Genomic DNA, 23,532 nt, shown 5'->3' with positions numbered 1-23,532 from the left:
TAAATGCAGGACCAACTGCTCACGGGGGTTACCAGTGGCTAAGGGGGCATTACTGGAAGACAGGTTTCCACGTTTTATCCTCTGGTAGGATATTTTTGAAGTGTTTTTCTATTTGTATCCCCTCTTCCCTTCCCTCATTCAAGCAAACCGTCCACACCATGCAGCTCCTCCACCGCCTCCAGGGAGAGATGAGGCAGGGCAGAGGGCACAACACGAATCTCCTTGGCTGTGTGTTGTGGAAGCCTCAGCCCTCTGCAGAAAGAATACAAGAGAATTCCAAGTATGTCATTTTAATGTTTTCACCAGAATTATTAAGGAGTATGGATTTCTTCCAAGCCAAAAGAGAGTCCTGGTTTGGTCTAGAGGGAGGCGGTGCCGCATGGGTGTCCCAGGAGCACTGTCAGGAAGCAGAGGGACCCCAAAGAGGAAAGGCTGTGGAGAACATCCAGGAAGATGGGCCCACAGCCCTGGAGAATGCCTCCATGCCCTTGACTGTGACCCCAAACTCTTAGAACGCCATCAGAACTGCAGGCCATACCTAGCCCAGGGAAGGTGGCCCAGCAGTAACCCGTAGGGAAAGATCATCGTATGACATTCCGCAAACACCCCGGCACACCCCAGAAAGGCTGAGGCTCAAGTTTCCCACCAGGCTAGGATAAAAATGTACATCAAAGTAAGTTCTAGGACTAAAGTTTTATTTCCTATAAACCTGAATTTATAGATTCCAGCTACACTTCTATGTACTTCTGCATTAATTGAATCTGTTACAATGATTTGAATCTTTTCTGTTTGTGTTTTACTTGCATCATTTTCATTGTTTGTCACTCTGAAACCCACAAGGGAGGCAGGAGTCAGCTGAGGTGTTCAACCGTGGCTTCCCTGTGGCTCTGGTCTGACCACAGATTCCCGGGACCCAATCCTGAAGTGGAACCACAGCACAACGCCTGCTGTCTCCCTCCTGGGCTCAGAGAACAGCCTGTGGCTGCTGGCTGTCACACTAGTGGGGTGCCCACCCACCTCCTTGCTTCACTGTAGAACAGAGTCCAGTCCCTGGCAGCCCAGGGCGGGGGGAATCCAGAGAGGGGACTTTCCCTCTCCAGCCAGGCTCTCGAAATGCCCCACTGAATGACAAGCCCTGGGCCTGCTTGCTCAGTCTCCCCTGTTAACATCTCACAGTGGCAGGGAACTGTCCGTCCTCCCAGCCCTGCCTCGGAGCCCCACGGAGGGAAGTCTGAGTCATGAAAGTGCCTTTGCTCCCTCTTTTCTAGCTGCATCACTCCCCATCACTTCCTAAAGAGCATATGTTTCCAAACCTATTTCCAACCCTGTTGCCCTGTCACAACCCAGTTCTGCAGAGCAAGAGGTGGGGCAGTTGGAAATAAAAAGGGAAGTGACACTCACTGACCATCTCTTATGTGTCATGCACTTTACACATGCTGCCTTAATCCTCATTTCTACTTTGTAGGCCAGGGATTATAGCTATATGACATGAGAAAACCACCAAGAGTTCAGAGAATTTAAGCAACTTGCTCCACCTCACACAGCTAATAAGTGACCAAGCCAAGATGCAAATCTATGTCTGACTCCACAGCTCCCCAGTGCGACCTGTCAGTGCCTGATCCAGCCCTCCCTGGGGTCCCTCGGCACTATCTTCATAGAATCTACTCTCGCTACTAGCTGAGCAACATCTTACCACCCCATTGCCTGGTCTCTGTTTCCCAATTTCACAGTCAACAGAGGAATTGTACAGCTCATCCTTTTAATCCAATCCGCACCTGCAGGCCAGCCCTCTGTTACAAGCACCTGCCACTCCACCTGAGGGACTTCCCTGGCTGCAGCTTGGCCCACACCCTGCAAGATGGCAGTTCCCCCTGAAAGCAGCCCTCAAGCAGTGATAGACAAGTGTTGGCTCGGCTTCTCCCTGTTGGGATGGGGGAGGACTCCTCTGGGATGTGCTCTACCGTCTCCTGGAGGTCCTCGTGGGGTTGAGTAGAGTTGCCCCATTACACTGGTAATTTGCTCACTAAAGAACCCTGCAGTGGCTTCCTTCCCTTACATGTTTTATTTCTCTGTTACCCTGCTGGAACCCCCTGGGATCACTTCCCAATTGCTTGCACTCAAATCCTTATTTCATGGTCTGTTTCTGGGGAATCCTAACCACAAAAGTTTTGAGAGGGGAAAAAAAAGAGAAAAAAGAATGACTCCTGGGTTGTTGACCTCGACCAGTCAAGCTTCATCCTTTTAGCTTAACCAGCTACATGTATTGAGCATTTGCCATGTGCCAAGCATTCTGCTAGGCTGGTTACATAGTGTGTGCCCATTAATTATCCCAGCCCCATTATGGAGTATAGTATCATCCCCACATTACCAATAAGGAAACAGGCTCAGAAAAGTTAAGCCATCTGCCCAGGTTCAGAAGCCAGTAAGTTGTGAGGCTGGTATTCAGAAGCAGGAGGTGAAGAAGGTAGAAAGTCACTCTGCTTTGGCTCGAGTGCCCAAAATGTGGGATCATGGCAATCCCTGTTTCCAATTGCCAGCCCCTCGCTCCCAAACGGAAAGCTCCCACTTCCTCACAGTAGAGATTCTTAATGGCACCACCTTTCCACAGATAAAGGGGAGGTAAGAGATGGAAAAAGAGAGGCCAGAAGTACAGAGGGTGGAAGAGAGAGTCAACTAAGAGCTATTTTGTACTGAATGCTTACACCGTGCCAGCCGCTGTGAAATTCTTTCTGTCATCTCACTTGATCTTCCCAACAAGCCTTGAGGGAAGAATTGTGTAATATTATAATATGATGCCCATTTAACACAACAGGGGAAGGACAAGCTCTATGCACTAATAAAGAGAAAATCCAGCCAACCTGACACCACGTGTGGCGTGGGTCCAGCCCCACCTCACTGTGACTCAGCCTCAGCCCCAATGTTTTCCATTTCTTTCTTTTTTTAACATCACAGTTCCACGTGGTACTTTCTGAGCATCCCCTACCTCCCCCGGAGGGTGGTTGGGGGACTGGGGAAGGCACAGAATTCAACCTCCTTAAGGGGTTTGAAGCAATCAAACAAGGGTTGCATGACATAAAAAGGAGGGTCCCAGCTGTCAGTTTCCCTCCAGTTTTCAGAAGCACCAACAGAACTTTGAAGAGAGAAAAGCCAGTGGTCTGAGTGTCTGTAGCCCTTGAGCTAGAATGCAGCCTGTGTGTTTGCTGTTTGAGAGGGTGGTTTTGTGGCTGGAGGACTGTGTGTGTATGTGACAGTGGGAGTGCTTCATCAGCATTACTCATGGGGCAGTGTCAAAAATGTACCTGCTACAACTTAGATATACCGAGAAAAAAAAGTTCTCTTCATTTTCAGTAACTGATCTCACACTGGAATATCCATTCCCACCAGTGAAGGAAGAAACACTTAAACAAAAGCAATTAAAGGAAATCATCTCTTCTGCAGTAAAGCAGATGCCCTTCAGGTGAGGAGCACGGCCACCGTGGAGTTCAGCCCCCTCGTCAAGGCTGTTTCTTACCTCCCAAGATGGCTTCAGGATGCAGGGGGTCCTGGTCGGGGGGAGGGACATTGCTCCAGCTGATGTTGGCGTTGAGCTATGGTTATCTCACCTCCCCTCTGACCCCTCCAGGTGGCCACAGTGCCACAGCTGGGGCAGCTCTCTTCTCTGCAGTGGCCAGGGCCCAGGATCCCTCGCTTGCTGCCTCTGCCTGCCCAGTTCCCACTGACCTGAGTCTCAGCACATCCTCCATTCTTTTCAAGCCACCCACTTGGCAGCCTCTATGACAGGGTCATCTGAATATCCAGAACACCATTCCATTGCCATCTCAGAGACTGCAAGCAGCCAAGAGTCTCCCCCTGCCCACATCCCAGAGAAGAACAAAGTCTGTGTTATATACTGGCCCCTCTTCCTCCAATTCCCAGCTTCCACTAAATCCTCAATTTCTTCATATACTGCTTCACCCACTATGTGGGTGTCTTGCCAATGGTTTTCAGCCCCGGGCAAGTTCACTATAGATTCAGTGAGACCGAAGAATGACAATGGAATGTTCTTGGGGTGAAAGGGTTTATACCCAACTTTATTCCCACGGTGGCAGGTCAATCACTAGAATCCTGTCCACTCAAAGTGAGTCTGCATGCAGCAAGCCAGTCTCTGCCTCTGGGCCTCTCTACCCCTACAAATGTCTCAGTCTCGTCTCTGCTCTCCTGCAGCCTTGCAGCCATGCCACCATGTTGCCCAGAGCACTGGGCAGAGCTCTTTATATATAGTCAGTAACAATGTATTGCCCACACATGTGTAGCAAGCAAGACGGCCAGGGCCAGGTGAGAATCCTAGGAATCTTCACTTTATCCACAGTGGGTCTGGGCCCTCATTCCCACAAAACAACCCTGCAGTAAGACTACTGAGTGTCAACAGATGTTTACTGGAAATTTAGGCATAAGATAGATCCTAAAAGCACAGAATAATTCAGGTCAGAACTGGAAATTGGGTATTATCCATAAAATCCCTGCCAGAAGAAATTACTCTCTCCTTGGCCTGACCATCTTCCCCAGAGCTGGGACCCCTGCACACCTCCACCTTGTCCCTCACAACCCCATACCAACCCTAAAGCTGACCAGGAACAACTCTCAGTCCTGCTTCCTTCTTACACAGAACAAGGTGACCGTCTCTGGGCAATAGAGGTAGCAGTGGGTGAAGTAAGGGGTCTCCCCTTTTACAATCAAACATGCTCAGTAAGCATTTTTTTCCCCTAAGTCAAAGAGTAATTTCCTCCCTAAGATTTTTATTGCCATTTTGGACCAGCCAGCTCCCTTTAGTCAGCTCTACCAAAACAATATTCTTGTAATGCCTCAAATATTTCTTTGAATCCTCACAGTGAACAATAGGTAATACCATTATCCCCACTTCACAAACAAGAGGCTCTACAGAGTTAAACAGGCAAGAGCTCAACAGCAGGTCTGCCGTACTCTACGTGCTCTCCACCACAGCTCGTCCAGGGAGAAGGGGATGTTCCTGCAGCTGGGAGGTGGGCGGTCCTCAGGAAGGGCCGGTGTGCTATGCAACTCATGTGGGGAACCAGGAGGTAAGAGCCATTGCCACTGGGAGAGGCTGCTCCCAAGCTTCCTGCTGGCCCAAGGCCCCATCCTTACAGAACAATTCCCAGAACTCTGCTCCTTCCCAGGCCAGCCTCTTCCCTGACAAGAGAGCCCCTCTGCGAAAACCAATGCAAGGTCCATCCTGCAAACAGTCCCCTGGAGCAGACCTCAAAGCTGCAGACAGCCAGCTGCAAACCTGCAGCTCTCCCAGGCCCTCTGAGCAGCATGCTCTCCTGGCACACTGGCACTGAGCCTTTTCTCCTTTACCAGGCATGGAGCCGAGCCCAGAAGAGCCAACAGTGTTTGCTGAACTGGGCCCAGGTCCAGCCACTACTGTTTCTTCCCTCCTTCATGATAAAGGTTGAACGGACCTCGGGGAAAGCACAACTAATACAACTTACTGAGCACCTGCTTTGTGCCAGGCACTGCATGCAATGACCTTATCCCATCTCCCAGTCACCTGAGTTCAGTAGTAGTCAGCCCATTTCACAGATGAGGAAACCATCTAGCCAGATCGTGGCGGTTTCAGCTAAAGCAACAGAAACTGGAATTTGAACCAAAGCTTTTGCAACTCCAAGGCCTGTGCCATTTCCACTAGGAAACACCCTCTGTCAGGAAAGGTGATGATCAACCCCTCCTTTCCCCGGGGATCAAATCTCACTCTTCTTCTCTGGGAAGAAGGCATGTAAGGCTGTGTTTTCAGCTTCAGAGTATGATGGGGGAGAAGTGGGGAATGGGGTAAGGTGAGGGGGCTGGGCAGGGATGAGCCCCTGGGGAGTCATTCCCCTCAGAAAACCCCATTAAGAGAGCCTGGATTTCTCACTGGACTGAGGGATGAGGCTCTAAGAGTGGGACCCAAAACTCCCTGGGAATTCTCCGTGGAACACCAGGGCACATCCTGCCAGATGACTTTTTACAAATAGATCAGACATGCATATGATACAAATTCCTAAAGATACCAAAATGTTATATAATGAAAAGGAGGTCTCCTCTTACCCCAGTCTCCAGGCCTCCCTCCCACTACTCTTCCTAAGGGAAAGGGAAAATAATTGTTAGGGTTTCTTATAAGCCTCCAAAAGAGAATCAGTGCATTTGCAAGCATTGATGAGCCCTTTTTTTTTTACACACATGCAGCATACTACACAACCCATTCTGTCCCTTGCTTCTGAAAGAAGCAAGTGTATCCTATAGATCATTAGTGTGTCTTATAGATCATTCCAGACGTGCACGTAGAGAGCAGCCCCACTCTCTTTAGTAGCTGCCTAACATTCCATTACATGGAATTAATCAGAATTAATCAGTCCCTTAGTGATGGCCAGTGAGGCTGTCTCCAATCTTCATCTTGTATATATCAGATTGTACATGTGTGAGTATATGTGTAAGATAAATTCCCAGAAGTAGAATTACTGGTACTTATTAAATACAATCTGTGCTTTTAAATTTTTGATAGATTTTGCCAAACTGCCCCTCATAGAAGTTGTAGCAATGTAGAACCACCAGTGAAAGGCAGCATAAGGGGAGCTTTTTACATGATGAAAAGACCTTTAGCTGGAAGGGGCTGGCAGAGGGGCAGACAGGCAGGCCTATGCCTGGCCCAGTTAGTGATCCTAGGACAGCAAGAAACAAAGAGGAGGCAGCACCACTCACAGGCTCTTCCTGCAAGCAAGTCACCCATTTCACAAGTGAGAAAACAGGCTCAGAGAGTTGACATCCTCACCCAGGGTCATGGCCTGGCACCCTGGAAGTCCAGGGCTAATGCCTCCAGACAATAGGCTTCACCCTCTGATCTCAGCTGCTTGCTATCTCCTGTGCTGACTTGACTACAACTTAGAGAACCCAGTTCCTTCCTACTGTGGACTGAAAATAGTTGGGCCACTCATACGGTCTCGGGCTTCCCCTTGTCATTTCATTCCTGCCCACAGGAAGCCAGGACCAGTGCCCACACGTACACACTCACCAGCTGCTGTTTCCAGCCTCCTCGGGGCCCACGGAGCCTTGAGCATCCACTTCTCTGAAGTGGGTCACAGTGATTACCCCGGACATTCATCCACCAGCCTAGGGAAGTGAAAACTCAACAGATCCTTTCCATGGTTACTGCTGGGTGAGGGGCAGTGGGGTGGGAAAGAAGTGGGAGCAGCACATGAGCCACGGGGTGATCATCGGCCATTCTGGAGAGGTAAGTAAGCATGGGAACAAGAGTCCTCTTCTGTCCTTAGAAAGTGGCTTCACATCATTAACTCACTTCACCTCCACAGCGGTTCTCTGAGTCAGACAAGGCAGGGATTCCTATGTTCATTCTTTCCATTTTACAGAAAGGAATAGGAGGTTGGACTTGCCCACAGCTAAAGAGGAGCAGAGACTAGAAGCGGACCCAGGTTTTCCGGTGCTGAATCCTTGCCACATTTTGTTCTGCCCCCATGGTAAGCAATCTCCTGGCAGTATGAGATAGCCACAAAACCAACCTTACTGGCCACACCCAGAACGAGTCACCAGGTCCTTAGTCATGCTGTTTGGGACCCTCCAATACACGGATATATGTGAACTCCCTTCCCTGGGTCCTCGTCTTTGTTTCAGCTCCATAGATACATCCTTTGTAAGGACACACTTGGGGCGCTTCTGATAGGTGCCCTTGCACTATATCTAAGTGCCTGGTATGTCCTCTGGAATGTGACAGGTGCTCAATATAGGTGTGTTACTTGGTTGGCTGAGAGGATAGGTGGATGGATGGATGGATGGATGATGGATGAATAGAAGAGGAATGAGTGGGTGGAGTATCGGTTTAATTTGTTTCTTTGCTTATTTGTTTTGTGTTTTCATTTTTCTACACAGCATCCATTAACCCCAGCAAATAGCACCTCACATTTTTTGTGGAATTACTTCTTCCCCAGGGTATAGAGTCCCAGTGGTACTAAAAATCGGCTGCTCTGTCTTCTCCCAGCCAAGAGCAAGCAAATGATGCAAGCTTGGCTGGTTATCCACCCTCCCCTGGGACTATGAATCCCAGATTGAGAAAATGGCGGGAGTACATCTATTTCCACAGAGGTACTCTGATGAGGCTGTCAGGTAGTACGTCCTGCCCAAATACCCAGAGCAACCCTGGTTTCTCACTGTCCCTTTTCCAAATCAGTTTCTCCAATGTTCTGTCCCTTCTGTGAGTCACTCAACATTACCCCCAGTACATCACCTTCCTGCCCAAGTTAGCCATTTCCTGAACTTATAAACAGTAAATTTTAAATGACACAGACACAGAGATGAATGAGCTGATGAATGAATGGATGGTGGAGGAACGGAAGCAGTGACAGTGTGGAGTAGGTGGAGTAGTGGGCAGATGGATGGATGCAGGAAGCCCATGAAAGGATGCTGTGAGCTAAGTGGTAAGGTGAGTCCCAGGCCTTGGAAGGACGGGTGGAGGAAAAGGGGTGATAACCCCTCAGCCTTACCCGTAGGAGCAGTGTGAACTGATGTGAACCAATTTTAGGGGCAAGAAGACACCTAGGCCCAAATCTCCTCCAGTACACTAGAGAGAAATCCTTTAGTTCTACATCTTTTAACTGGAAACAGCTTCAGAAATAATATTGTCAACCCTCCATTTCCTAGATGAGGAAACTGAGGCCCAGAAAGGGCAAGTGGTCTGCCAAAATCTCACAGTCGGGTTTTGAGCTGAACTGGGACTAGAATTCAGGTCTCCTAGTTCTCAGTCTTTGCTCCTTTCATGACCCAAAGTTGTAAGGAATGACTAAAGTGCAGAATTTCCAAATCTCATTTTGAGGAAATTCCCCAAGGGGACTTCCTCACCCAGGCAGAAGGTCCTCAAAAATGGAAATGCCCCAGGAGGGTCTAAGGACCCTATTGTAATATGACACATGCAGGTCTCAGTGCTGGTGGGGGGAGTGGGGGGGAAGGGGAGAGAGAGTGGGGAGGGAGGTGGTGTAGAGGAAGAGCAAGACACTGGGGATCCCCATCCCTGAGAATGGGTGCAACAGGCCAGACACCAAGGGGCTTCCCAGGAACAGCTCAAAAAAGGGGCAGAATCCAGACCACGGTCACGAGAGTCCTGTAAGATTCTGAAACATGTGTCACTTCCTTTGCAAGCCTGTCTGCAAAAAGGAAAAAAGCATCCAGAAAAGTCCGATGGGGACAGCCAGCAAAGGAGAAGAGGGGACCAGGTCTCACTCCATGGCCAGACTCAAGAGAGGATAAATCCAGTGAAGGACAGAGCATGGGGCTGAGTCCCTGAAGTCTGCAACACAGAGGGCGGGAGAACTCAGGACGGTCCTGAATCATCACTGTTCTCTGTGTGTCTTCTTCCTAATAAGTGAAATAATGCCTGAAGCATCTAGCACCAGCACAGTACCTAACAGCTAACGGAAAATCACCATCACCTCCCCCTCGCCTGCCCCCATGTCTCCCAGCACCAAGCTGAGATGAACACCTCTGCTGGGAGTGGGGAGGCACTGAGGGAAGAAACGCTGAGCCTGGACATCTTGGGAAAGGAAGGGAAGGGACAGCTTTCCCAGCATCTACCTGTGCCAGCAACTGTGCTGGGCAGTGAACTGACTGCCTAGGTGTCATAGGAGCTAGGTGTTCTTCATCCCATTTCCATAGAAGAAACCAGGGTGTAGAATAGTCCATGGCTTGTCAAAAGACATACAGAGGGTAAGTGGTCTGTGTGATTTCAACCCCAAATCCGCCCTCTTCACCAGGCTCCTCCCTGGGGCTGGAGGCAACAGAAGCCAGGGTGGGGAGGCTCTGGGTGTATTCACAAGGACAGGGGTCCTCCAGACAACATGACAAACATGCGGAGGAAATCCTAACAGACTCCACACTGTCAGGAGGAGCAGGACCTGAAATCATCTGTCACTCGGCAATTTCAGAAGAACTGATGCCTCCCCCAGGCCTCCCCCCAGGATGCCTAGCCTCCCCCCAGGGCGCCCCACCACCTACCAGCACCTTGTGGTGGGCTCCTCCAGGAACCCGAGGCGAGTTAGCGCATCAGCAAACACCCTGGGTGTGGTCTCCAGCTGCAGAAAACAAGCAAACAAGCGGGTGTGCATAGCCACTGTCCCGTGTGGTGAAGGTGGGAAGACCTGGGGGTGGGGGCGGCAAGCTGCCACGCTCTGGGGTGAATGTGGTGAAACCATGAGCAGTTGTCACAGTCAAGACCCGGTGAGAAGCACATCGGTGATGAGGGGAAGGGAGGTGCAGAACATACTGACATAGAAAGAGCAAACCAGAGCCGGACCATAAGGGAGGGCAGCATGTCTCAGAAAGAGGCCTAGGTGGCTTCAAATCCTGCCTCCACCCGAGCAAGTCCCCTGAGCAGCCTGGGAAGTCTCAGCTTGTCCCACCGAACTGCTGCCTCCTACAGACTGTCCAGCAGCACTAAGGGAGCACCTACCCCAGCAGGGCCCTATGGAAACAAGGAAGGGTGAGATAGCAGCTCACTGGCTGCCCTGGGAAGTAGTCACACTTGTAAACAGGGCAGAGAAGGAGGGATACAATCAGGGAGCCCCTCTCCAAATTGCAGATAGGGAAAACTGTGGCTCAGCAAAAGGAAATGACTTTGCCTCAGGTTCCTCTCAGAGTCCACACTGGGATTCCTAGAGAATAAAGGGACTTTCCCTGCTTTGGACATTTTTTTAAAAAGCATGCAGAGAAGTCAGAGATGCTCCCCACACAGTTGGTGGGGGAACTCCAGGTCTGAGCAAAGCTTTGGAATCCAGATGGAATTAGGTTACACCTTCTTGGCCTGCCTTTGGTTTCCTAATGTCACCGTGTGAGTCTAGGCAGGCAGCCAGCTTAGCTTAGGAAAAGAGTGAATGAAAAAGCAGAAAGGAAGGCTGGGCCAGGAGGAGGAGAGAGGAACTGTGCTGGGCTGGAGGGAGTGTGTGTCTAGCCGTGGTGAGGAAAACGCTAGGAAAATGAGTACAGGAGGACTGAGGACTGATGAGGACCAGCCCTGTGAACTCCCCAGGCCCACCGATGAGCCTGCCGGGTCCACATTACACGTGTGTCTCTGTAGGTCTCTATGAGTTTTTGGAAAGCATTCAAGTTTTTATCAGATTCTTAAAGGGCTCCATTACCCAAAACAGGTGGGGACCAATCTCTCACTTTACAGATGAAGAAAACTCCAGAGTAAGTAAGCAACTTGCTCTAGGTCAGCACTAATAAGTAATAGAGCTGGGATTTGAACTTGGAGTCCAACACTTGAGAGCCCGGGTATTTAATCAAGATGCTACAAAAAGGTATTAAGATTAAACCAGCATTAATTAGCATCTATTATGTCCAAGACATCTGTTAGAAAGTGGGGAAGAATACAAAGAATAGAAAAGAAAAGGCATAGGATATTATTGTGTTCAGGAAAAACACAATTAATGTTTTTTATTTTTAAAAAAAAACAAGACAAGACTGGTGAAAGATGCTTACAATAACGGAGTATACCCCAACCCCACACATACATACACACACACACACACACACACACACACACACACACACACACACACAAGTCCCATAGGGCAGGTCTTTGAGTTGCTCACCGTGGTGCCCATGCCTAGACTGGTGTCTGGCTCACGGCACTTCTCAGCAACAATTTGCAGGAGTAAGGAATGACTGAGCAGTGTAGACGAAGCACACCGGTAGGCCAGGGAGGGTAGAGATGGCGTCATGACATATGTATCTCACCTTCAGCCTCCGAGGCACATCCACAGTCATTGTTCCTCTTGATCCTCGCAGCCACCCGTGCAGCGGGTCACACAGACAGTTGCTCCTAGTTTTCAGGAACATAAAATTCTGGGTGAATCATAATGATAGTTGCCATTCATTGAACACACAAATCCTGTATTAGCTCCATACTGTTTACTTTATATAGGCTCTTTGATTTCCTCATGGAATCGGGACATTACACCCAAAGGATGCGCTGATTCCATGAGTCCAAACCCAATTTTGCACGGAAAAGTAGTGAGTAGCAGAAATGCAGTTACAGTTAGGTTCTTCTCCCTTGTTTACTCCCCACACTCCACTGGAACCACCATAAGGGAAAAACATACTCCTAACTTAGCCCCTGCCTATTCCTGCTCAGAAATCCCACCATCCCACATTCTCCCATTCCCACCATCACTACACCCAGACACACACACTGCACCGGGATTTAAAGATGAGTGTCGCACTGGTCTGTCTCTGGGTTCCCTCACCTCTGTCCTCAGCTAGTGTCCCAGCCCAGCATATTTGGTGATCAGGAAAATACTTCCCTTTCCTCCTTAAAGAGGGAAATTGAGATTTAAAAAAAAAAGAAACAGAAATAGAGTTCACCTGGAAAAACTGAACTTCAGCAAAAGTTTTAGGATTTCTCTAGAAACAGAGAAGTATGGCAGAAAAGCTATGAACCCATACAGACTTGGGGTCAACATCGAGGTCTACCATTTTAGGCTATGTGACCTTAAGCAAGTCACTTAACCTTGCTAAGCCTCAACTGACCCATCTGGCTGAAAATAAAGACTTTTTGTAATGAAGTTCATTAATCCATATTAATTGAGGGTCTAGTCTAGATCACTGAAAAGCCTAACTAATAATAAGGATATAGAATATCCTTAAAGGGACTGCCATTTTCTTACTCTTAATAACAGGATAATAATAATTAATAAGTGTCAGGTATTGCACTAAGAGCTTTACAAGCGTGAGTATGTTTATGGGGACTTAATTGTCTCAAGCACTGTGGGAGAGGCCATTATTATTTACAGATATGAGGGAAATGAGACCAGAGAGATTAACTTGCCCGGGACTGTCTGTCTAGCAAACAGGAAAACCACCCAAATCCTTGCGCTAACCAGCAGGCTACACAGCCTCACACATTTGGTAACTAAGAGGGCTGTGTGAAGGGAACAGTTCAGGCAGGCAGACGATTTGGGTGGAAGGATGAATGTTGTGAGAGCACTTGCAGTGTGATTCTTTACGTGAGATGGCCATGCTTTCCAAAACTGTGTTTCTACCGGTAACTGGCGAACAGTCGCGAGGACAGAGCACTTTGAACAGCACCTAGAAAGGATGCAGTAACTGTTCAATGCCTGACTGATGTGGTCAGCAGAAAGAGCTTGGGCCTGGTCATCAGAAACACCTCGGTTCAAATCCCACCTGCCTACCAAAGGGAAAGGGACTGGGGAGGATGGGTGGGTAGGGAGGGATAAGGGGGGGAGAAGTAGGGGGGTATTAAGATTAACATGCATGGGGGGGTAGGAGAAAAGGGAGGGCTGTACAACACAGAGAAGGCAAGTAGTGATTCTACAACATTTTGCTATGCTGATGGACAGTGACTGTAAAGGGGTTTATAGGGGAGACCTGGTATAGGGGAGAGCCTAGTAAACATAATATTCGTCATGTAAGTGTAGATTAGTGATAGCAAAAAAAAAAAAAAAAAAAAGGGCAGTTCCTGTGTGGTAACCTCCAACGAGTTCTACACAAGGGTATAAAGGGCATATAAAAGTGTAGGCAAAGTGTCTGTTTGTGTTTATACAGAGGATCAAAGCCTAATTGGGCTACCCCGAAAATGAACTAAGATACGATATGAAAAAGAACTTCCAACATCTGCACTCTCTGGAAGACTCATGCCAGAAGATGATCATCAAAAAACCCCAACAAAGATCCACGCACTGCTACAGCTGTAGATGCACTCATCCCACCAGTTCCTGGACTTGCCATGGGAATGAGGAAGGAGATATCTAAGCTGGCCTGTGCATACAGTAAAACAACAAAATTGGACTGGATCTATACTGTTGGAACTCAACCAAGAATTTGGAGAAGTGCAAATTGTAGCGCTCCAAAGTCTTACAACTACAAACTATTTACTGTTAAAAGAACATATGGCATGTGAACAGTCCCCAGGAATGGGTTGTTTTAATTTGTCTGATTTCTCTTAGACTGTTCAAGTTCAGTTGGACAATATCCACCATATCATAGATAAGTTTTCACAAATGCCTAAGGTGCCTAACTGGTTTTCTTGGTTTCACTGCAGATGGCTGGTAATTACAGATATGCTTTGGTTATGTAACTATACTCCTATTATGTTAATGTGTGTGTGCAATTTAAGTAGTAGCTTAAAACCTATACATGCTGAAGTTACTCTACAAGAAGATATATCAAAGAAATAATCAATCTTCCCATGTTTTCTTCCGCCTGCTACTTCTATAGCTTTTCTTCTTCCTTCCTAATTACAACCCTTAAATAGAATTCGTGCCTCATATCAAATTTACCGAGTATCATAATTCTTCCAAGTGGTAAAGATACCTCAAGACAAATGCTGGGCATAGAAGCCACAGGGCATAAATATGCAAAGAAGTAAAAAGCTAACTTTTTCAAACAATAAGGCTTCTCTCTCACTTACCAACTTCACATTTCCCTGTATGGCCCCGGAAGATGACTGGTTAGCCAGAGACGGGTAAGATTCCTCAAGGGAGGAACAACCTAAGACAGGCACAGTCGCAGGGGGGCCATCAGGTGAGAAATTGGGGATCAACAGAGGTGAGGCTTAGAACCTCACCCCCCCGTTCTGAGAGAAATCTTCTGCATACGTGGATGTTTTATTGCCCTGGTCTAGCTTGGATTAACACATAGTCTACAGGCACACACCTGATCATCTTCATGTGCTCTCTTACAACACTAAACTATGTTTTCTACCTTTATCTTGTATCTACCTACCACTTCAGCATTTTATTAAAAATAATAATAATAAAGAGAGAAATGTGGTATCCACATATAAATCAAGTATAAAAACCAAATGAGTATTCATATTTGAACTGACTGTTTATAGTTCATAATGCATGAGCAAAACCGAAAGTTTCTGTGATGACTGCCCTTGTACTGTTCACTATGTAACTTATTCACTATGTAAGAATTTGTTCTACATGTAAAAACTTGTTTGTTATGCCTCAGAAGATTGGAGACTGACAAAAATTAGGCTTGGGGTGGAATAATGATTGTGCATTGAGCATTGACTCCCCTATACAGAATTTTATTGTTGTTAACAACCATTTGATCAATAAATATGAGAGATGCCCTCACAAAAAAAAAAAAAAAAGAAGGACAGACTTCCAATGGTAAAATAAATAAGTAACCGGGATGTAATGTATAGCATAAGGAATATAGTCAAGATATTGTAACAGCCTGGTAGGGTGATAGCTGGAACCTAGAATTATGTATATAAATGTTCTACCACTGTGTTGTACACTTGAAACTCATGTAATGTAATACTGTGCGTCAACTACCCTTCAATAAAAAATAATTAATAAAAAAAAAAAAATCCCACCTGCCAGCTGTGTGACCTTGAGGACCTTAGTGACACTCAATTTCCACTTCTGTAAAACGAGAATGACTGCCCTGCCTCAAAGTCATTGTGAGGAAGAAAGGAGATAAGGTCTTCCCCCTCCTTGGGTGATTCAGTCACCCTCAGCCACCAAGTTGCCTATGGGACATGACCTAGCGAGACAACTTTAAGTTAAATTCTTTGTTTGCTTTTACCACTGTTAGTGGACACTTTTTTGTTAGATAATTCAGAAGTCCACATCAGCCCAGCCCCCAGCCAAATTGTCACTAATTCTGAATTATCCAAATAGGAATTGATAATGATTTATGTATCCAATGCTTTGGAAGGAAGGAAGGACCCTAGCTCTAATCAAGACCACCACACAGATTCAGTTCAAGGCTGTCCCCCTTCCATGATCCTTTTCATGGTGAGCAGTACTTAGTGGACAGAGCACTGAAGCGGAAGCCAGGACACCTGGGTTCTGACCCCATCATTCATTTGCTGTGTGTTGCTTGCAAATGATGCTCAATTTCCACTTCCACCCTGTGGGCCTCAGTTTCCTCCACAAGTGAAGGATATGGAAAAAATGACTGTGAAAGCCCTCTGCGGCCCTCATATTCTGTAACTTTTGTGCACAAGAAGACCTGAGAAATGGGATCCCAGTTTTTACTGAGTTTCCTCATCTGTAAACTAGGAAAATGGGCATATTAGTAGTATAATAGTAAATGAGTTGATACATGTAAAGCCCTTAGAATGGTGGCTGGCACAGAGTAGACCTTCAGTAAACGGCTGCCAATGAGAGTAGTGTGTGGCATAAGAGATGTCTCTCTGCTTCTCAACAAACATCAACCATATATAAATAAACAGAAAAAGAAGCTCAAAGACATTAGCAATTTTCCCAGTGTTCGCTCAGCAAGTACAAGCGGGTGACCCTATGAAAGGTCTGCCCTGCCGAGGAGTCACTCCAGCTCGTATCTGGTAAAATGTCCAGATCCACTGCCCCAGGCACAGGGTAGGTGCTCTCCCCTCCTGTGGGGACTGTATGTCAGAGGACCCTCCCCTTCTCAACAAAACATTTATAAATAACATCCTTCCCTGGATGAGACAGGGAAGATACAGAGCTGTGATGCAGGAGCAAGAGCTCTGAATGCAACCAAATAAACCCAGTTGTTTCTAATCCTGTCCTAACTACCCCTCCTCCTGCCCCCAGGGAGGACCCCCACCCTGGAGGACAAAGCTGAGGACGCCAGCAGAGGCGACCCCTACTGGTGCTTGGGCTCGTTCTCTTGAGGCACGGGGAGAGCCCATGAGCTCACTCTGGGTGGGAGGGCACGGTGGAGAGGAAAGACACACTCAAATTTCCGGAGGCTATTTCAGTTTTCTTTTCCTTTTTGTGCAATTTCACTGATGATATCAGCCAATGCACGGCTGCTGTTTCGGAAACTCCCCTGTAGGGGGCGGGGGACACCTCCTCTGCTGCCTGCCTCCCTATAAAGAGCCTGCCTGAGCTGCAGAGAATCCCTGCAGAGGACCCGGGACAGCAAGCGGATCTCCCACAGCATCCACCCTCAGGTGACATGAAGGTCTTCACAGCTGCCTTTGTGGTCGCCCTCGCCGCTGCCACCTTCTGCGCCCCTGCATCTGCCTCCCCGTGTAAGTCCAAGTCCCGACTGCCACAGCCCCCTCAGGCAGACCCTACGGTTTATGTTCTTAGGCGTTGCTTTGCCCAGATGTCCAGTTGTCCCTGATAGATCTCTAAGCCACTGCAGGGCAGGGACCCTCTGATCAACTTTTTGTGCCTTCAAGGTCTTGGCCCCAGGTGCTGCAGGTGCTGAGTGTGGACTGATGCTGAGGATATTAGCAGGCAGAGGCGGCTCAGATTGACCTGTCCACACAACTGACTCACACCTCCCCAGGAGGGTTTGCAAGACATTTCTAAGCACTTAAGCCCTCCTGGGATACTCACCTTCTCCCCCATTTCATAGACAGAAAAAATAGGGCTTGAGAGAGGATAATAATGCCTACTATGGATCAAGTATTATACTAATTGCTTTACATATACCATCTTATTCAATATAACTACCTGCAAGTAGAGTTGTTATCCTTGACTTACAGATGAGGAACCAGAAGCCCAGAGGGGTTGGGTAACTTGCCCAAAGTCACACAGATAGAAAGTGGGGAAGTGGTGTTCAAAACAGTTCTATCTAGCTCCTAAACACTCCTACTCTACTGGGAAATGGCAACCGACACCAACCAGGTCATCCTGAATTAACCGACCAACAAAAGTCCTCCTTCTATGTTCTATGTTCAGAGCCCTTCTCGCTATGTCTCAGCCAGAGGCTCCCAGGATGCAATATGCATGTTCAGGCCCCTTCCAGGGGTCCTGGCTGAACCATGAAGTCTGAGTTTGGAAGCCTCCCCTCAACCCACCTTAGGTCTCATAGAAACCTAGTTCTGAATCCACTGAGGATCCTAGGAGGGCAAGAATAAGGGCAGAGGGCCCAAGCAAGCCACAAGGAAGCTGAGCATGTCGTGAGAGCCAAGGCATGGGGGTGCAGTGTAGAGGGAAGGGTGCAGTCTAGGCTCGAGGATTAGATGAGGGACTGGAGAGATCCTCTCAGTCCTCTGTTGGAATCTCCACTCTGACCTGTGTGTCCATTGCCAAGTGACTATACCTCTCTGAGCCTCAGTTTCAGCCAGAGGATAATAGCCTATTCAACATAAATCATATAAAGTACCCAGCACAATATTCAGTGTGCACTGGCAATGAATACAGGGGTCTCCTTCCTTCCTTCCTTCCCTCAGATGCCTCGGACACCACACCCTGCTGCTTTGCCTACATCTCCCGCCCACTGCCCCGCGCCCACCTGCTGGAGTATTTCTACACCAGCAGCAAATGCTCCGTGCCAGCAGTCGTGTGAGTCTCAGCCCTGTGGACATTCCAGGAGCGGGGTGTGAGGGAGGGATGCCTTTTGCCCCAGAGCCAGTCCCCTCTAAGAGCCCTCTGGGAGGGTGCCCATCCACTACCCCCCACTCTAGCTGCTCAAACAGCCACGGCTCCTCCCTCTCCAGCTTCAGTTCCCCAGCCATCTGTGAAAGGGTTAAACAAGGTATGCTTGGAGGATCCTCCCCACTCTGATGGACTAGGTTAGGTCTCTGATCATTACGGATGTGACTTTTACTTGAACATGGTCTGCAATGTCCCTCCAAGGAGGAGATGGACTCAGTCCTCCATTTCCAGTTAAGAACCCCACATTCTCCATATCCCACACCCAGTCAAATCCACAACAACCTCAGAGGAACTAGAAAGGAGAGGTCAGAGGTCAGGGCCCTAGTTGCAGTCAAGTGTGTAAAAAAAACAACAACAATTTTATCAATTGGTGAAGAAATAATGAAATGAGATTCTCTTTTAAATATGCAAATGAACATATTTAGAAAAAAACGTAATAATATCTACTACCTAGGAAGTGACTACTGTGTGTCAAATGTCTTACATGCATTATGTCTAAATTTCATAATAGTCCTAACAGGTATGCATAATTCTTTCAGATAATGTAACTGAGACCCAGAGAGGTTAGGTGACTTGCCCAAGGTTGCTCAGTGAGGGATGGAGCCTGTCTCTGGAGCCTGCTCTTTCTATTACAGCAAGATCAATAGTGACAGTTGCTTAAGAAATTTAAGACAAAACTTATAGAATGAAAATGGGGCAATCCTGAAGTTTCCTGTATAATGTCAAAATTTTTAATCCAAAATTTCCTGGACACTGGCAAGGTTATAGGTACGCAGAGTTAGCCTTTGGTTCTAGTGAATCCTTTTAAAGTATAGTGGTCATATTTAGCACTACTAATTTTATTCCTGAAACCAAATACTTTTCCAGGGGCAAAAAAACTCCTTCTCATGACTGGTTAGCCAGAGATGGGTAAGATTCCTCAAGGGAGGAACAACCTAAGACAGGCACAGTCGCAGGGGGGCCATCAGGAGAGAAATTGGGGACCAACAGAGGGGAGGCTTAGAACCTCACCCCTCCTGTTTTGAGAGAAATCTGCATCCGTGGATGTTTTGTTGCCCTTGTCTAGCTTGGATTAATACTTAGTCTATAGGCACAGACCTGATCATCTACATTTGCCCTCTTACAGCACTAAATTATGTTTTCTACCTTTATCTTGCATCTACCTACCACTTCAGCATTTTATTAAAAAATAATAATAATAATAATAAGGGAGAAATGTGGGATTCACATATAAATCAAGTATAAAAATCAAACGAATAATCATATCTGACTTGATTGTTTATAGTTCATGATGTGTGATCAAAACCGAAAGTTTCTGTGATGTGACTGCCCTTGCACTATTTACCATGTAAGAACTTATTCACTATGTAAGATCTTGTTCACCATGTAAGAACTTGTTTGTCATGCTTCAGAAGATTGGAGACTGTTGAGATATAGGCTTGGGGTTGATTAATGACTGTGCATTGAGTCCCCTATACAGAATTTTATTGTTGTTAACAACCATTTGATCAATAAATATGAGAGATGCCCTCTCAAAAAAAAAATCCTTCTCTGAGCACCTATTTTGGGCAGGTAGAGATTAATAAACTACCAACCCTTCCCACAGGGGACTCACAGTCTAATAAGAAGAGAAGACAGATGCCTCAGTGACTAGAGTACCTTGCACAAGAACTTTCCACAAGGAGAGAGGGAGCATACCCAGCTTCAGGGATTAGGACAAAGGACTTGGGGAAGTTTGCTGCCAGAGGTGCTGTTTGAGGTGGCCTGGGCTGGCAGAGAAGAGCAGGGCCTGTTAGGCAGTGGGAATGTCGCCAGGACTCTCCTTGGGTTTATATAGAGTCTCTGTGCAGGAAAGCACTGAAGTCCTTGAGCATCAGCACAATGAAACAAGAGCGTCAGAGCAAATGTAACTTGTGGAAGAGGGAAAGGCCTAGAACATAGGGTCCAGTTAAGAGGCTGTTATCGTTATCCACCTGAGCAGTACTGAGGCCAAACAGGACCTGAAGGGAAGGGGATGCAGTGGAGAGAAACCTTCAGAGGTGGCATCAGCAAGCCTGGCAGGTGCGAGGTCAGGAGCGAGGAAGGGAAAGGAGGGGGGTTGAGGGGAGCGCTGAGGTTTCCAGCCAGCCAGCTGGAGAAGTGTGAAGCCCTCAAAGTCTCAAGGAAAAGCTGTTTAAGGGGGAAAGAGCCAAGGTGCCAGCATGACAAGCCCGTGGATACGTCCAGCAGGGAATGGGAGATGGAGGGCTGGTGGCTGAGGAAATGGTGCTGGGGCTAGAGATATGACATTCTTTAATAGGAGGAAAGGGTCTCCCAAGAGTGGCAATGGAGAGCAGTTTTGGTGGGCACTGGCTCCAGAGCTGGTCTGCCTTCATTAGAATCCCAGCTCGCCAGCTCATAGCTGCAGGGGCTTGGGCCTGCCACGTAACCTCTCTGAGCCTCAATTCCTTCATCTGCAAAGTGGAGGGATATAGAAGTACTTCTCTCCTTGGGTTAAAGTGAGAATAAAATGAAAAATAAAATTAAAGTATTTCCTGGCATACAGTAGGTGCCTGATAAGTGTTCATTTCTCCTCCTCCTCTAAAAGTATAATTATAGTCATAGAAGTGACAAGTGAAACTTGATGAGTGAATGCAATTCATTATAATTCATTCATTCACTAACTCATTTAACAAATATCTGTTAAGTACCCACTGTGCACCAGAGACTTGGGGGACATAAGAAGAGTAAAGGGCCACAATTCTGAGAGCACCTGCTCTCAAGGGGCAGGTGAAGGTGGTTAGCTCCCAAGGAGACCAAGAGGAAGAGAGTTGGGAGGGAAGTCATGCCCCCAAAACGGAGGCAAGGAGAGAAACTTGGCAAAGAGGGACTGTTCTTCAGTCTCAACATTCTGCAGAAGGAGGAAATGGAGGCCTGAGCAATCCTCACCCCAGATGTTGGTTTCCTGGCCTTTTGACTTCCTGGCCACAGGCCAAGGGGGCTGAGGAGCGAGAATAGTGAGTCTGCAGGATTTCCTGTCTGACTACTGGCTGAACAAGGGCAGGGTCTGGCTCTGAATCTCCCTCATCACCCTAAATAAGAAATAAGAAAACAGACGCTAGGAGGCACAAGAGCCCAGAGTACTTCTGCTCCCTTTCTTTTCTCTCTGCACACTAGGATAGGAGAAAGATGGTCAGGTGGCTCTGAGAGTGGCTCAGAAAAAGGGAAGCCGCTTCCCTGAGGGCAAACGCTATCCAGGATAGAGCCAGGAAAGGAGCCAAGAAACCCTCATTCTCACCAGACAACCTAAACCTTCACTTTGAAAACATCTGGGCTAGAAAAGATCTAGGAAAACATCTGAAGGGGAAGCCAAAATGAGAAAGGTCCTAGTAGGCAAGGCTGCCCCAAAGTACCGTGTGCATTGGCAGTATTGCTATCCAGGTCCGAGGTCCACACCAGATAGACCGAGTCTCTCATCAAACAGGGGAGGCAGGCATCCGGACTGCACCTGTGACCCCCAGGCCTTTACACACCAACCTATATCACCAATACTTGTAGATATAAGGCCTTTTGCTCTCAGAGGCCCCCACGTTCTGGCCAGTTAATTGGTAGAAGTGCTTTGACTCCACCCATATCTCAGGGCCCTCAACCTATCTGAGCACAGCATGCAGCTCCAGGCCGTTGGTGTCCTGTTGTTCTGACCCAGCCTAAAGCAGAGTCCCCACGGATTCCAGTCACAACGCATGTGTGGCTTGGTTCAAAACTCCTTCACACATACTATCTCCTTTGAGCTTCAGGACAATTGTGCAAATTAGAAATTATTTCTATTCACATTTTAGAAGTAAGCAAATAGATTCAGACACCTTGGCAATTTGCCCAAGCTGATCCAGCTAAGAAGTGGTAAAAACAAGATTCAAGCTCACGTCCTTCTTTCATTCACTCATGCATGCATAAAGGTATTGTTGAGTGTCCACCCTATGCCAGGCACTGTGTTATCAGAAGCCAAATCACGTTTGCTTGTCTTACCACCTCTTATCTCTCACTCAGTTCCTGGAGGACACCTCTTTTTCTCTGCATCTTGAACACCCAGCTCAGGGTCTGAAACAGGAAGTGCTGAGAAAAGCCAGCGGTTGACCAGTTCAACCCTGGACTTCTCAGGCTCCATGTCCCCTTAGCTCTCCAGGTGCATGTGTTTGTGTGTGGATTAAAATGCAAACCTGCTTTTGGCTTGGGGCCCTTTGACCCAACAGATGAGGAAATGTCCTTTCCTTAAAAGCCACAAACACAATTGTACAGAGTTCCAAAAATCTCCCATCCCACTACCATCACCATTTTCCGTTATGTGTCAATCCACTTCATCCCCCAGACTGACTGTCCCGGCACTGAGCAGGGCTCACCCTCTTCTTCTCCTTTCCCACAGCTTTGTTACCCGAAAGAAGCGCCAGGTGTGTGCTGACCCACAGAAGAAATGGGTGCAGGAATACATCAACATTTTGGAGATGAGCTAGGATGGAGGGTGCCTTGAACCTGAACTTTCACGAGCTTTCCTACTGCTGCTTGCTCTTGTCCTAACCAGCTTGAGAGGCTTCCCCGCAGCCCCTCCTCAGAGGGCACAGATTCCACCACACAACAGCAGTTACAAAAGCCTCCCCCATCTAAAGCCTAGGAGAGCCCCTGAGGCTCTGCCCTGTGCATAGGAAATCTCAAGTCTCTGAGCTTTAGGCCCCTCAGCTTGGCCACAGCTCTGCCATTAAGAAGGAAGTCAGCGTGCCTCTGGAGGTGAACACTGGATGAAGACTGGCCTCCTAGGATAATGCCCTGTGGCCAAAGCTTCCATCTCAGCCCCTTGCTGGGAAAGGGTGACAGGCAAATATGAGAAATCAGCTTTCCATTAAAATTCTCAGCACAAATGCAAAGCTGGCTCCTGGTTTGATTTTCTCCTTGGGAACCTTCCTTCCTCATGAGCTTGGAGCAGTTAAGGACATATACTGAATTTAGATGTCAGGTCTTTTTCGTGTCCTATAACACTTTGTCTTCAAGTACATTGATATTCTTTAGGAGCTCAGATCAAATTTTTGTAGAATGTTTTCTAATTTGGATTTGCCTGATTGTTTCCTCATAATTAGATTCTTAAACATTTTCGGCAGGAATCCCACATGGG

At 47.5% G+C, this 23,532-nt stretch overlaps 1 protein-coding gene across 1 annotated transcript; it reads left to right on the top strand.

Moving 5' to 3' along the window:
- The first annotated feature begins 16,871 nt into the window (after positions 1–16,871).
- CCL5 (C-C motif chemokine ligand 5) lies at positions 16,872–23,287 on the top strand. Its single transcript, XM_036911021.2, has 3 exons — positions 16,872–17,035; positions 18,188–18,299; positions 22,792–23,287. Exons 1-3 carry the CDS (start codon positions 16,960–16,962, stop codon positions 22,877–22,879), a joined length of 276 nt encoding a protein of 91 aa, XP_036766916.2. The 5' UTR covers positions 16,872–16,959; the 3' UTR covers positions 22,880–23,287.
- The last annotated feature ends 245 nt before the right edge of the window (positions 23,288–23,532 follow it).

Source organism: Manis pentadactyla, chromosome 4, assembly GCF_030020395.1.
Source record: "Manis pentadactyla isolate mManPen7 chromosome 4, mManPen7.hap1, whole genome shotgun sequence".
Classification (NCBI taxonomy): domain Eukaryota; kingdom Metazoa; phylum Chordata; class Mammalia; order Pholidota; family Manidae; genus Manis; species Manis pentadactyla.
The sequence above is the reverse complement of the archived record's forward strand: the minus strand, read 5'-3'. Positions and strand labels throughout refer to the sequence as shown.

Excerpts from the sequence above, each read along its gene's own strand:
- CCL5 (XM_036911021.2), top strand. The coding sequence starts at position 16,960 with ATGAAGGTCTTCACAGCTGCCTTTGTGGTCGCCCTCGCCGCTGCCACC. Across the intron at positions 17,036-18,187 it reads CCCTGCATCTGCCTCCCCGT|ATGCCTCGGACACCACACCC; the intron begins GTAAGTCCAAGT and ends TCCTTCCCTCAG. Across the intron at positions 18,300-22,791 it reads TGCTCCGTGCCAGCAGTCGT|CTTTGTTACCCGAAAGAAGC; the intron begins GTGAGTCTCAGC and ends CCTTTCCCACAG.